Genomic DNA, 12752 nt, shown 5'->3' on the forward strand with positions numbered 1-12752 from the left:
TAACTTGTCCAAATCCTTATGCAGCCTCCCCCACCTCCTTAATGCTAGCTGTCCATCTACCTATCTTTGTATCATCTGCAAACTTAGCCAGAGTGCCCTCAGTTCATTCATCGAGATCGTTAATGTATAAAGTGAAACGTTGTGGTTCCAACACGGAGTCTTGCGGAACACCACTTGTAACTGGCTGCCATTCTGTGAAAGAGCCTTCTATCTCCACACTCTGCTTTCTGACAGTCAAGCTTCTACACAGGGGAGCACCTTACCTCTGACAGCAGAGGTCCTTATTTTACTCAGTAGACTCCTGTGTGGGACATCATCAAAGGCCTTCGAGATAACATCCATTGGCTCTCCTTGGTCTAACCTGTTTGTTATGTCCTCAAAGAATTCTAGAAGATTTGTCAGGCATGACCTCGCCTTGATGAATCCATGCTGACTTTGCCCTATTTTATCATACTCTTTCAAGTATTAAGGAATCTTATCCTTCACAATGGATTCCAAAATCTTATCAAAAACTGAGGTCAGACTAATTGGCCTATAATTTCCTATCTTTGACTTACTCCCTTTTTAAATGGGGTATTACATTAGCAATTTTCCAATCATCTGGGACCCTCCCTGATTCCAGTTATTCCTGGAAGATCACCAGTAATGCCTCCACAATTATGTCTGCGTGGGTTTCCTCCGGGTGCTCTGGTTTCCTCCCACAATCCAAAAATGTGCTAAATTGCCCGTAACGTTAGGTAAAGGAGTAAATATAGGGGAATGGGTCTGGGTGAGTTGCGCTTCGGCAGGTCAGTGTGGACTTGTTGGGCTGAAGGGCCTGTTTCCACACTGTAAGTAATCTAAAAAAGTAATCTAATCTCTTCAGCTATCTCCTTCAGAGCTCAGGGGTGTAGTTCATTTGGTGCAAGTCATTTCTAGCACTTTGGTCTTGGTGATGGCCACCATACTCACCTCTGCCCCTGACTCTTTTAAATCTTTGAGATGTTAGTCGTCTCATCCACCGAGAAGTAAGTGTTCAGTTCCTCAGCCATTTTTTGTTCCTCTTTCCTACTTCTCTAGTGTTATTTTCAAGGGGCCCAGTGTCCACTTTTGTCCTTTATATATGTAAAGAAATTTTGCAATTTTCTTAAATATTACTGGCTAGCTTATCTTCATATTTAATCTTCTCCCTTTTTTGTTGCCCTCTGTTGGTCTTTGTAAGCTTCCCAGTCCTCTGGTTTCCCACTGCCCTTCGCTGCAATATATTCTTTCTCTTTCACTTTTGTACTGGCCCTGACTTCTCTAGTCAGCCATGGTTGCCCCGTCCTCCCTGTATCGTGCTGCTTTTCCTGCTGTGTCTCCTGAATTACTCCCAGAAACTCCTGCCATTGCTTTTCACTGTCTTTCCTGCAGGGCTCCTCTCCCAGTCAATTCTTCCCAGCTCCTCCCTCATGCCTCAGTGGTTGCCTTTATTCAGCTGTAATACCATTGCATCTGATTCCACCTTCACCTTCTCAAATTGCAGAGGAAATTCTAACATGTAGTCACTGCCTTCGTAACGGTTCCTTCACCTTAAGCTCTATTAGCAAGTCTACCTCATTGTGCAACACTAAATCCAAAATTGCCTGTTCCCTTGTGGGCTTCACCACAAGCTGCTCCAAAAAGCCATCGCGTAGACATTCCACAATTTCCTTTTCTTGCAATCCATTGCCCACCTTGTTTGCCCAGTCCATCTGTGTATGGAAATGCCGCATGATCCCTGCAACCTTGCTTCTCTTACCCATCTTTTCTATCTCCTGGTATGTCTTGTGCACCAAGTCCTAACTACTGTATGGAGGCCTGCAAGTAAGTCCAACCCTGGTTCTTTTACCTTTGCTGTTTCTCAACTCTACCCATACAGATTCTGCATCATTTGACCCTACATCATTTTGTACTATTGATTTAATTTTATTTGTTACTAATAACACAATCCCACCTCTTCAGACCACTTGCCTGTCTTTTCGATAGGATGCATATCCTTGGGTATTTAGCTCCCAGTCCTGATCCCCTTGCAGCCACATATGGAGCCCACCACATCATTCCTGCCAATTCTGAACTGTGCCATAAGCTCATTTACCTTATTTCATACACTCTGTGCATTCCAACATAACATCTGCAGTCCTGTATTTAATGCCCCTCTTCTCATTGTCATCCCTTTAGCCAGTGTGCCTGATGTTAGATGCCTAACCCTTTCCAAACACTTCCATCCTATTTTGTGTTCTGGACACTTTAATAACTGCTCCTGAGTTGTCCTTCCTTTTCACTTTTTGATACATTTTCATGCAGTCGAATCCAGCCCCATAGATGTTAATCTGCAGCTTTGTTTCCCATTGGCCATTAAACTATTTGGCGTATAACCGAGTTTTGAGAAGATTTGTAGCTCAGGTTGAGGTTTTGGATGGAGGTTTGCTCGCTGAGCCGTAAGGGTCGTTTCGTCACCCTGCTAGGTAACATCTTCAGTGAGCACCCAGGCGAAGCACTGTTGATGATTACTGCTTTCTATTTATGTGTTTGGATAGGTGGTCATTTCCTGTTTTTTTCCCAGGGGATAGTAGATGGGGTCGAATTCTGTTTGTTGATATTACCTTTTCCTTCCCTCCCACTTTCTAGTTTAAAGTCGTGTTGACCACCCTATTCGCCAGAACACTGGTCCTAACCTGGTTCAGGTGGAGACCATCCCAATGGTACAGATCACTCCTGTTCGAATACTGATACCAGTGCCCCATGAAAAGGAAGCCCTCTTTTCAGCCACGTGTTTACTGACCTTATTCTCGTGCTCCTCTGTCAAGGTGCACATGGCTCAGGTAGTAATCCAGACACTATAACCCTTGAGGGCCTATTCTCTGATTTGGTTCCTAGTTCCTGATGATTCCTAAACAAGTCCTGTTTTCTAGTCTTGCTTTTGTTGTTTGCCCTGACATGGAGCACAACTGGATTCCGCCCCCCCCCCTCCCTCTCCAATATCCTTTCAAGCCAGTCAGACATGTCCCTTCCTCTGACACCAGGCAGGCAACAGACGGTGTGGGATTCTCTATCCTGCCTACAAAGGATCCTATCTCCTCCCCTAATTAAAGAACCCCCTACAACTACCACTTGTCTTTTCACTCCTGCTCTTGAATGGTCTCCTGTATCACAGTGCCATGGTCAGCTGGCTCATTCTCCCTACAGCTCTGTTCCTCATCCACACAGGGAGCAAGGATCTTGTATCTGTTGGACAGGTTCCTCTCTTCGTGAATACAGGATCCCTCAGACCCTGCTGTCCCTGGCCACTGACTGAATTTGTGGTACTTAATCTCCCAGGCATAACCACCTCCTGCAACAAAACATTCAGGTAACTCTCCCCCTCATTGATGTGTGTAGTGTGGACTCCAGCACATCCACGCTGAGCCCAAGTTCCTCCAGCAACCAACACTTGCTGCAGATTGTGGTCACTGCAGCTCACAATGGGATCAGCCAGCTGCCACATCATACAGCTGGAGAACATCACCTGCCCAGCCAGCTCTACTTTGTTAGTTAAATTATTACTTAGTTAATCCCTGATAAGTTACACATTTATGAACTAGTTTTGCAGTGTTGCTTGTTCAAATTTAGGCCAGATTTCCTATCAGCCCATCTGGTCACCAAACCTCCTGTGAAGTTACTTTTTCAGTTTGGTTTTAGTATGTGTACTCCTCCCTCTGACTCTGCTCCTGGAAACAAAGCATATAGTTGAGAAAAAATTAAGAACAGGTGAGGACAAAGTGCATATTGATATTTTTAGTTCAGAGAAATTTTCTGAATTACACCTGAAAGATGAAAAAACTACTGAACAGAGACCTTGGAGTGCAGGTTCATAGCTCCTTGAAAGTGGAGTCGCAGGTAGATAGGATAGTGAAGAAGCCATTTGGTATGCTTTCCTTTATTGGTCAGAGTATTGAGTACAGAAGTTGGGATGTCATGATGTGGCTGTACAGGACATTGGTTAGATCACTGTTGGAATATTGCGTGCAATTCTGGTCTCCTTCCTATTAGAAAGATGTTGTGAAACTTGAAAGGATTCAGAAAAGATTTACAAGGATGTTGCCAGGGTTGGAGGATTTGAGCTCCAGGGAGAGGCTGAACAGGCTGGGGCTGTTTTCCCTGGAGCGTCGGAGGCTGAGGGGTGACCGTATAGAGGTTTATAAAATCACGAGGGGCATGGATAGGATAAAATAGACAAAGTCTTTGCCCTGGGATGGGGGAGTCCAGAACTAGAGAGGATAGGTTTAGGGTGAGAGGGGAAAGATATAAAATAGACCTTAGGGACTTTTTCACACAGAGGGTGGTACATGTATGGAATGAGCTGCCAGAGGAAGTGGTGGAGGTTGGTACAATTGCAACATTTAAAAGGCATTTGGATGGGCATATGAATAGGAAGGGTTTGGAGGGAAACGGGTCAGGTGCTGGCAGGTGGGACTAGATTGGGTTGGGATATCTGGTCGGCGTGGACGGGTTGGGGACTGAAGGATCTGTTTCCGTGCTGAATATCTCTATGACTCTAAAGCAATTGAATCAAAAATTATACACCAAAGAATCTGAGTGTATGCTGGAATGTTACTATCTTAAAAATTAGTTCTTGATAAGGAAATGGAGATCATCACATATTCAGGTGATCAAGAAATGGGCAGAAGTTCAAACTGTATTACACGTGAGTTATAGAAAAGTGGTGTTGAGGGTGGCACGTGAGTTAACAGTAGGAGATCATTTGGGAATAAGGAAAGCTAAAGCCAAAATACAAAATTTTTTTTTTTTGGCCTGGACTGCACAGGGATGTGGGTGAATTTTCCTGGACATGCCATATGTGTCAGGGAATTAGAAAATCTCAGGCAGTGATAAAATCAGCACTTTTAATACTTATTCCCACATTTGAGGAATCTTCTAGAGGTCTTAATTGATTGCATAGGACACCTATCTAAAACAAAAAGTGGGAATCAGTATTTGTTGACCGTAATGCACATATCTCCTAGACTTTCTTAACAGTCAGTACTGAAGGAGTGTTGCTCTTTGGAATTTTGGCATTAAGGAAGCACTGTCCTTACCCTAAACTTCTTAACAAAGTTCTTAAGTCACCTTGTCCAATGTCTTCCTTTATTGTCTCTTTATTTGATATGATTCTGTCAAATGCTTTGAGATGTTTTAATTGATTAACAATGCTGTGTATAAATGAAACATTAGTACAATTAGTGGTCATTCATTGGAGACAATGGTTATCAGGCTGGAGTCAGTCTGTCGGAAAATGGAAAAACCTCATGTCGCATCCTACTAACGAAGCAAGGCATCTGCTTTTTGCCCCCGAAATTCAGTCCTCTGGACTCAAAACTCCAGGCAACCAGCCCATTAATCCGAGTCATGATCCGCAGGAGCTCCCAGTGTCTCTGTTCCCCCATCAGCATCTTACATAAACTCTGCAGGAAGATGGAGCCATATCCAGGTCGGAGGAAAGCAGCATGATCTGTAATTACACAGACGTCATCTTAGCCTGGTTTGTGATCATAGGTTGGCGAACAGCACAAATGTGAACATTTGTCCCCCCCATCAGTTTATTATCATCACTCAGCTTTGACAAAATTCTCAGAGGCATAAGCAGATAGAGAGAGAGAAAATGGAAGCACCTAATTCCAGTCAGTGGCTGGTAGCCATATCAGATGAAGTTCAAGGCCAATTCAGAACAATGACCTGTAATGCTCCAGTCAATCTAAGAGTCTGTGTCAGAGATAGTAGAGGAGCCTGGTGATATACCAGAGGCCAGCACACAGGGCAAGTTCCAGCCTTGTTTCTGTAGTTAAGGCTTTGGGCAAGTCTGGGGTGGGATTCACATTGTGTGATGGTGGTCCTGTGACTGTGACCATTGTTTAGAACTAAAATGTTTCACAAGATGCTGATAGTGAGTTTTACATTGCAAGATACCTCACATCTCACTCTCTATGCTTCCCCTCCAATATGGCAGACTGCAATGCCTTCCATGCGAGAGTACCTCCAAATCTCTACGCTTAGTCCATTGTACCCTGAAGGTTGCTGCACAGGTGGATAGAGTAGTAAAGAAGGCCTGTAAGTATGCTGGCCTTCATCGGACAGGGTATTGAACATACGAGCTGGCAAGTCACGTTAAAGTTGTACAAGACATTGATTCGGCTGCATTTTGCACAGTGTGTACAGTTCTAGTCCCATATTACCAAAAGGATGTGGACGCTTTGCAGAGAAGGTTTTCGAGGATGTTGCCTGGTATGGAAGGTGCTAGCTATGAAGAGAGGTTAAGTAAGTTTGGTTTGTTTTCATTCAAACAAAGGAGATTGAGGGGGGACCTGATTGAGGGCTACAAAATCATGAAGGGTATAGACACGGTGGATAGAGAGAACCATTTCCCAGGGTGAATGATTCAATAACAAGAGGTCACGCTTTCAAGATGAGAGGTGAAAAGTTTAAGAGGGATACACGCGGCAAGTACTTCACACAGAGGGTGTTAGGTGCCTGGAATGCATTGCCAGCAGAGGTGGTAGAGGCAGGCACGGTAGATTCATTTAAGATGCGTCTGGACAGATGCATGAGCAGGTGGGGAGCAGAGGGGTAGGATGATTAGGATTTGGGTGACGGGTTTAGACAGTGGATTTGGATCGGCTCAGACTTTGAGGGCCGAAGGGCCTGTTCCTGGGCTGTAAATTTTCTTTGTTCTTTGTTCTCCCTCCCCCACTGCCTTCCTCACCTGCAAAGTAGCATGTCCTCAGGTAGGACAACACTATTAGCTGCTAGTTCCCCAACATAGTTTGGGGACACCAAGAACTCCATTTGAAACTGATTCAGAAACAAATCCTGCTCATCATCTCCATTTGATCAACCTACTGATCGAAAGGACCAGAAGAACTACTAACCCACAGCCCAACGAGTGAGAGAGAGAATACAAATGTGTGTGCGCGTTTGAATAAAGGCTGAATGTTGGACGGACTGAGACTGGGTGTGAATGCATGCGAGACGCTGTCATCTATTTGCTTTACTTTGTATTCAAGTTTCTCTCTCTTTCTTCCTTTCATTCTCCCAATTTTTTCCCCTCTCTCTGTCTTTTTCACTTTGTCCACTGTTGCTCTTGCCCCCACTGCAGTTTTTGTTGAATGTGTGTATTCTACTCTGAGACACCCACCTGAACTGGTAGAGAAATGGACCGTGGTGTCTTCAGGCACTGCTTCATAATGTGAGTAGGCACTCTGTGTGGAGCAGCCACTGTCTGTTTCCATTACTCCATCAGTTTCGAGATAGACACCGTCATCAAGCTGCAACCCTCTACAGGCCTGAGACAAGGACACACAGATTAGAGCAACCACTGGAGAAACAAGCCAATAAAGCAGACTTTGGGTTACAGGATTAATGAGGCACGTGGGATTTAAAACAACATTTAAAGAGCATAAACCATTCATTTGGTCCAACAGCTCCATGCTCGGATTGAATCCCCACATCAGCTTTGTCCCATCTTCTCTGCTCGCTTTGCCCCCACCACCCCTCCCCCCCCACTCCATCTAGTCCTTTCATCCTCTTACCTAAATTTCCTTCAAATGAGTCTAAATTATTCACCTCACCTACTCCTCATGGTACTGAGTTCCATATTCTCACTAATCTTTGGGTGAAGACATTTCTCCTGAATTCCCTGTTGGATTTATAGAATCATAGAGATGTACAGCATGGAAACATATCCTTTGGTCCAACCCGTCCAAGCCAACCAGATATCCCAACCCAATCTAGTCCCATTTGCCAGCACCCAGCCCATATCACTCTAACCTCTTCCTATTCATATACCAATCCAAATGCCTTTTAAATATTGTAATTGTACCAGCCTCCACCACTTCCTCTGGCAGCTCATTCCATACACATAGCACCCTCTGCGTGAAAAAGGTGCCCCTTAGGTCTCTTTCATATCTTTCCCCTATCACCCTAAAACTATGCCCTCTAGTTCTGGACTCGCCCACCCCAGGGAAAAGACGTTGCCTATTTACCCTATCCATGCCCCTCATAATTTTGTAAACCTCTATAAAAGGTCACCTAGTGATGGCCTTGAATTTCATGCTTTCTCACAAGTGAGTGGAAGCACCTTCGCTGCAGCAACTCCATCAAAGTTTTTCACATTAGTTGACAGATCTCGTCACAATCATTCCCTACCCTACCCTTCTCCATTTCTGGTAATACCTGTGTCGACCTTTGTGCATCATCTCCTGGACTTCCAGATTCTTTTCGCGCAATTGTGACCAGAGCTGAATACTATACCCCAGTTGTGATTGAACCAGATTTCACATCCACAGCACCCTGTTTTTAGTTTTGTGATCTTTCCGAGGTTCCATATGCTTTGAATAATTTTATCCTTCTTTCAATTCTCTCCACCTCAAAATTAACCAGAGCGTTTGGTTGGCTTTTTTTCATGTCCTGCATCACAATTAATAGGGAATACTATATTTGTTCTCCCAGATCCTCATTTATATTCCCCTTTTCTTCATAAAACAAAATATGAAGTGAAATACTAAAAAGTCACATTTATGTATGTTGAAACCGATTTCCCAGGAGTCTGTCCATTCTGAAATTTGATGAATGGGCTTGTTGTGGTCCTCCTCAATAGTATTATCATGTCACCCTCCCTCAATACCCAGTGACTTGTTGTCATTGACATCTTGTTGTCAATTTGAGAAGTGGACTTTTGATTCTGAAGTGTGAATCCTTCAGCTAAATAGCAAACTTCTGTTTGGAGAGGGCAATGAATTGATCAAGAAAGATGTTCCCTTTCAAAAGCTGATGTGTTTGTGTTTTCCTTTTACTTGCTCACTATTTTTCATTTCACTCCTTCAATAAACTTTTGCTGCTAAATTGCCTGATCTATTAATAAGAACAAAATAGCACAGGAGCAGGCCCTTTGGCCCATCGTGCTGTGCTGAACTTGACACCAAATTTAATAGACACCTATTGTCTATTGATCTATAAACTAATCCCTTCTGCCTACCTTTGGTCCATATCCCTTCATTCCTTGCATATCCATGTGATTATCTAAAAGTCCCTTTAATGTCCCTATGGTATCTGCCTCAACCATCTGGCAGCATGTTCCAGACTACTACCACACTGTGTAAAAATTGTGTCCCTTACATTTGCTTTGAACTTTCCCCCTCCACGTAAGTGCATGCCCCCTTCTTTTAAACATTTCAACTTGGGAAAAAGACTGACCATCAACCCTTTCGAAGCATCTCATAATTTTATAGACTCCCAACAAGTCTTCCCTCAGCCTCCACTGCTCCACAGGAAACAACCTGAGTTTTTCTAGCTTCTCCTTATAGTTCATACCAGGCAGCTGCTCAGCGACTCTGCATTGTTGTGTGTTTCGAAGTCAGCCTTGGAGGACAGTTACCCAAAGATCCAAGGCCAAATGTCCTTGACTGCTATCTGATGAAAGAGCAGTACTCTGAAAGCTTGTACTTTCAATTAAACCTGTTGGACTATAACCTGGTGTTGTGTGATTTACTTCGGGTCAGACTGATCCATGCTAACTGATGGATTCAGGAACTTGGCTCTATCTTGTTTGATGAATATAGCACCACCATTTCAGGTCAGTTTGTCCTGTTTTAAGAAGGACACATAAATCTCTAGTACTGAAGCCAAGTGTTGAAAGTCAAATAATGATAGTTGACATTTGCCATGATCACATCTGATCATCTCAGTGACCTCTTTAAAGTTTTTTTAAGACCCAAAATCACTCCAAAACAGAGCATTCCATACCTTCTCTATGACCAATCCTTTAAATACAGCTTCGCATTCACTTTTAAATAAAAAATTTCATTCCTAATGTCATATCTACCTGTTAGTTCATTGACAAATCCTTCAGATATTAATATTTCTACTGTTTTACCATTGCTACCTGGAATTTTTATTGAATCTGCTTCTTCAGGGGCTCTATTCCTATCCCAACTTGTCTGTTCTATCTGGTGGCTGTAAAATATTTTCAGATTTGGGACAGTGCACAGAGATGCGAGACGGCGCAGGATAGTGTGACAGGAAGAGGAGAAATGGTAGGTGTTTGACTCTGTCACACATGTACCTGGATGAAGAAGATCTTCGGTTTCCCAGCCAACGTGGGACAGCTCTGTGGTGTAAACATGGAATAAATCTCTGGGAGCCTTATAGGACAACCGTCTGATCCATAAATTACTCCTTCTGCACCATGGCTGGAGATTACTGAGATAAAGCAGGATCCATGAATGCGAAAGCTTTCTGAAGAGAGAGAAAGCTATCTTTGAAGCATAATCCCAAACAAGATGCCTTCACCATTTCAACTCATTCCTCTCACTGCCCACATCCGCTAAAATCCCACTTGGTGTTATCCTACTCACCCCCTTGCACCCTGGATCCTTTAATTTCCCACCCACTCCCTTTCACTCCCATGAATGTCTCATCTCATCTAATCCCACTCTCCCTCTCACTACATATTAATATCCCATTCAGTCTTAATACTGTTCGCCCTCTGACTTGTCACACCCATTAATGTACCACTCTGTCTAATCCCACTGTCCACATACATTTCAATATCCCAACCAGTTTAACCATTTCTTCTAGCCACTGACCTTGCTTGTACTCCTGCAGGATCTCTTCTGCTGTGCAATCGATCTTAAACGTCACCTGGAAGCCCAGTTTGGACAGCACTTTGTGAAGTTCCTTAGTGTCCCTTGAAGCTCCAACCCTTTCTGTGAAGTTTGAGTGTGAATTGAATTTCTGTATTGTTATAATCAGCACTCTGGGTTTGAGGCAATGCCCTGAACCAGTCGGAGAATCTGTCATTTCAGCCATTAACAGGAGACAGTTTACAGTAATCAATTAGTTCAATGTGGTGCAATTCGGAAACACAGGAAACAGGTAATTTGTGGCTCCGCCCTGTACATTGCAATTTAAAGGGATACTGCTGACAACAGGATAAAGTTTAGTCAGATGTTGGTTTTTTTTAAAAAGTTTGTGAATAGAGAAAATGCAGCCCTTGTTTCTGCAAATGTCCAGGTGTGTTTCAGCAGTGGTTAAGATAAACTATTCATCAGATGTTTCAGCAAAACATGCTACTTTAAACAAACATCTCGAACTAGCAACCTGAATATTTAAAAAAAACATTCCAGAAGAACCTAGAACACGGAACCTATAAAATAGAAAGCTGCTTACACTGAACAGGTCAGACAGCTCAGTGGAGAGAGAAAGAAGTGTTCCTATATCAAACTAATGCTTAACGCTTAAGTTCTGACGACACCAAGTCTGATGCTTTCTTTGTAGCTGCTACTTTACCTGCAGTGTATTTCCAGTCTGTTGTACTCTTTACAAAAAAAATCTGGATTGGCAGAAACCATGGCATTTTTACCAATTGCTGGTTTTGGTGTGATGGGGGCCTGTTGGTCTTGACCATTTGATGTGGTAATATGTTGCACTGAGACGTTGACTCACAGACAGGGTGCAGTTGATAAGGTTAGTTATTGCAGATAACAACTGCATTACTTTATGACCAAAATTGACTGCTTGCAGACACGTTTCACTTTTGGTTACGTGAAGACTCTGCCCCAAATCTTACTACTACTGTGGCAGCAGAGGTCATATGATAACACTGTGATTAACCGGGCCAAGCAGTCAACAGCCCAACAGTTCAATCTCTCAAACTGGAAGGGTCTTGAAGTGTCTCTATCCCAAACACAACAGTATCAGTGTCCTCAAAATCATCAATACTGTTAGGATCATCAGTATCACCAGAATCTAGATCAATACTCATAACAATATCATTTGTCCATATCGATATTGATATTCGATGTCGGTATCCTTAGTATCATCTGGATCAACATATCACTAAAACTGTTCAGTTTGGGAAGCTGAACCGATTGGACAGCATTGGGAACCATGACCCAGTTCAGTGCTCAGTGTCCTCTAATGTCCAGGAGTATGGAGACTATTCCAACTTGTTATGAGCAGGTTCACATGTTCTACTCTCTCAAACCATCTCAACCACTTCCTGTGTCCTCAGTGACACCAAACACTTATTCACCCATGGCTCTGGGCTACTTGACCTCCTCCAGATCCCCTTTGGCAATGCCTACCTCAATTAGATTAGATTAGATTAGATTAGATTAGATTACTTACAGTGTGGAAACAGGCCCTTCGGCCCAACAAGTCCACAACTCCCCGCCGAAGCGTCACCCACCCATACCCCTACATCTACATTTACCCCTTACCTAACACTATGGGCAATGTAGCATGGCCAATTCACCTGACCTGCACATCTTTGGACTGTGGGAGGAAACCGGAGCACCCGGAGGAAACCCACGCAGACACGGGGAGAACGTGCAAACTCCAAACAGTCAGTCGCCTAAGGCGGGAATTGAACCCGGGTCTCAGGCGCTGTGAGGCAGCAGTGCTAACCACTGTGCCACCGTGCCGCCCACACCACTGTGCCACCGTGCCGCCCACACCACCGTGCCGCCCACACCACTGTGCCACCGTGCCGCAGCAATTGTGAAATGTTCATCCTTTTTGTTTGCAGGTTCCTCGATGGCCTCCCCTTCCTTCGTGTTACCTCCTCCAATTCCAGTGCACGTTGGCCTCCCATTAATAGGGAAATGCATTTCTGAAATTTAGACTTTACAAATTCCTGGTTGGCAACAGCACATGCTTTCAACCATCCAAGAATTCCAGACCTGACCCCATTATGTCTACCTCTTTCCTCCTGGAACATG

The 12752-nt window shown here is 43.7% G+C and overlaps 1 protein-coding gene across 2 annotated transcripts; it reads right to left on the reverse strand.

Moving 5' to 3' along the window:
- Positions 1–4912: 4912 nt before the first annotated feature.
- Positions 4913–11947, reverse strand: LOC140459588 (caspase-3-like). Of its 2 annotated transcripts, XM_072553836.1 has the most exons (5): positions 11320–11947; positions 10617–10736; positions 10094–10266; positions 7169–7316; positions 4913–5488 (listed from the first exon to the last, which is right to left on the reverse strand). In XM_072553836.1, exons 1-5 carry the CDS (start codon positions 11435–11437, stop codon positions 5247–5249), a joined length of 801 nt encoding a protein of 266 aa, XP_072409937.1. In that variant the 5' UTR covers positions 11438–11947; the 3' UTR covers positions 4913–5246. The 2 variants fall into 2 exon arrangements, with proteins under 2 accessions (XP_072409937.1, XP_072409939.1); XM_072553838.1 differs by lacking the exon at positions 11320–11947 and having other exon boundaries at positions 10617–11238.
- Between the last annotated feature and the right edge of the window lie 805 nt (positions 11948–12752).

The sequence above is a fragment of the Chiloscyllium punctatum genome, chromosome 35 (assembly GCF_047496795.1).
Source record: "Chiloscyllium punctatum isolate Juve2018m chromosome 35, sChiPun1.3, whole genome shotgun sequence".
NCBI classification, from domain to species: domain Eukaryota; kingdom Metazoa; phylum Chordata; class Chondrichthyes; order Orectolobiformes; family Hemiscylliidae; genus Chiloscyllium; species Chiloscyllium punctatum.

What these genes read in the sequence shown, in the direction of transcription:
- LOC140459588 (XM_072553836.1), bottom strand. Translation starts at nt 11,437, where the DNA reads ATGGTCAAGACCAACAGGCCCCCATCACACCAAAACCAGCAATTGGTA. An exon ending in AGACTGGAAATACACTGCAG is followed by an intron (nt 10,737 to 11,319) that starts GTAAAGTAGCAG and finishes CAAACTTCACAG; the next exon opens with AAAGGGTTGGAGCTTCAAGG. An exon ending in CCTGCAGGAGTACAAGCAAG is followed by an intron (nt 10,267 to 10,616) that starts GTCAGTGGCTAG and finishes CTCTCTCTTCAG; the next exon opens with AAAGCTTTCGCATTCATGGA.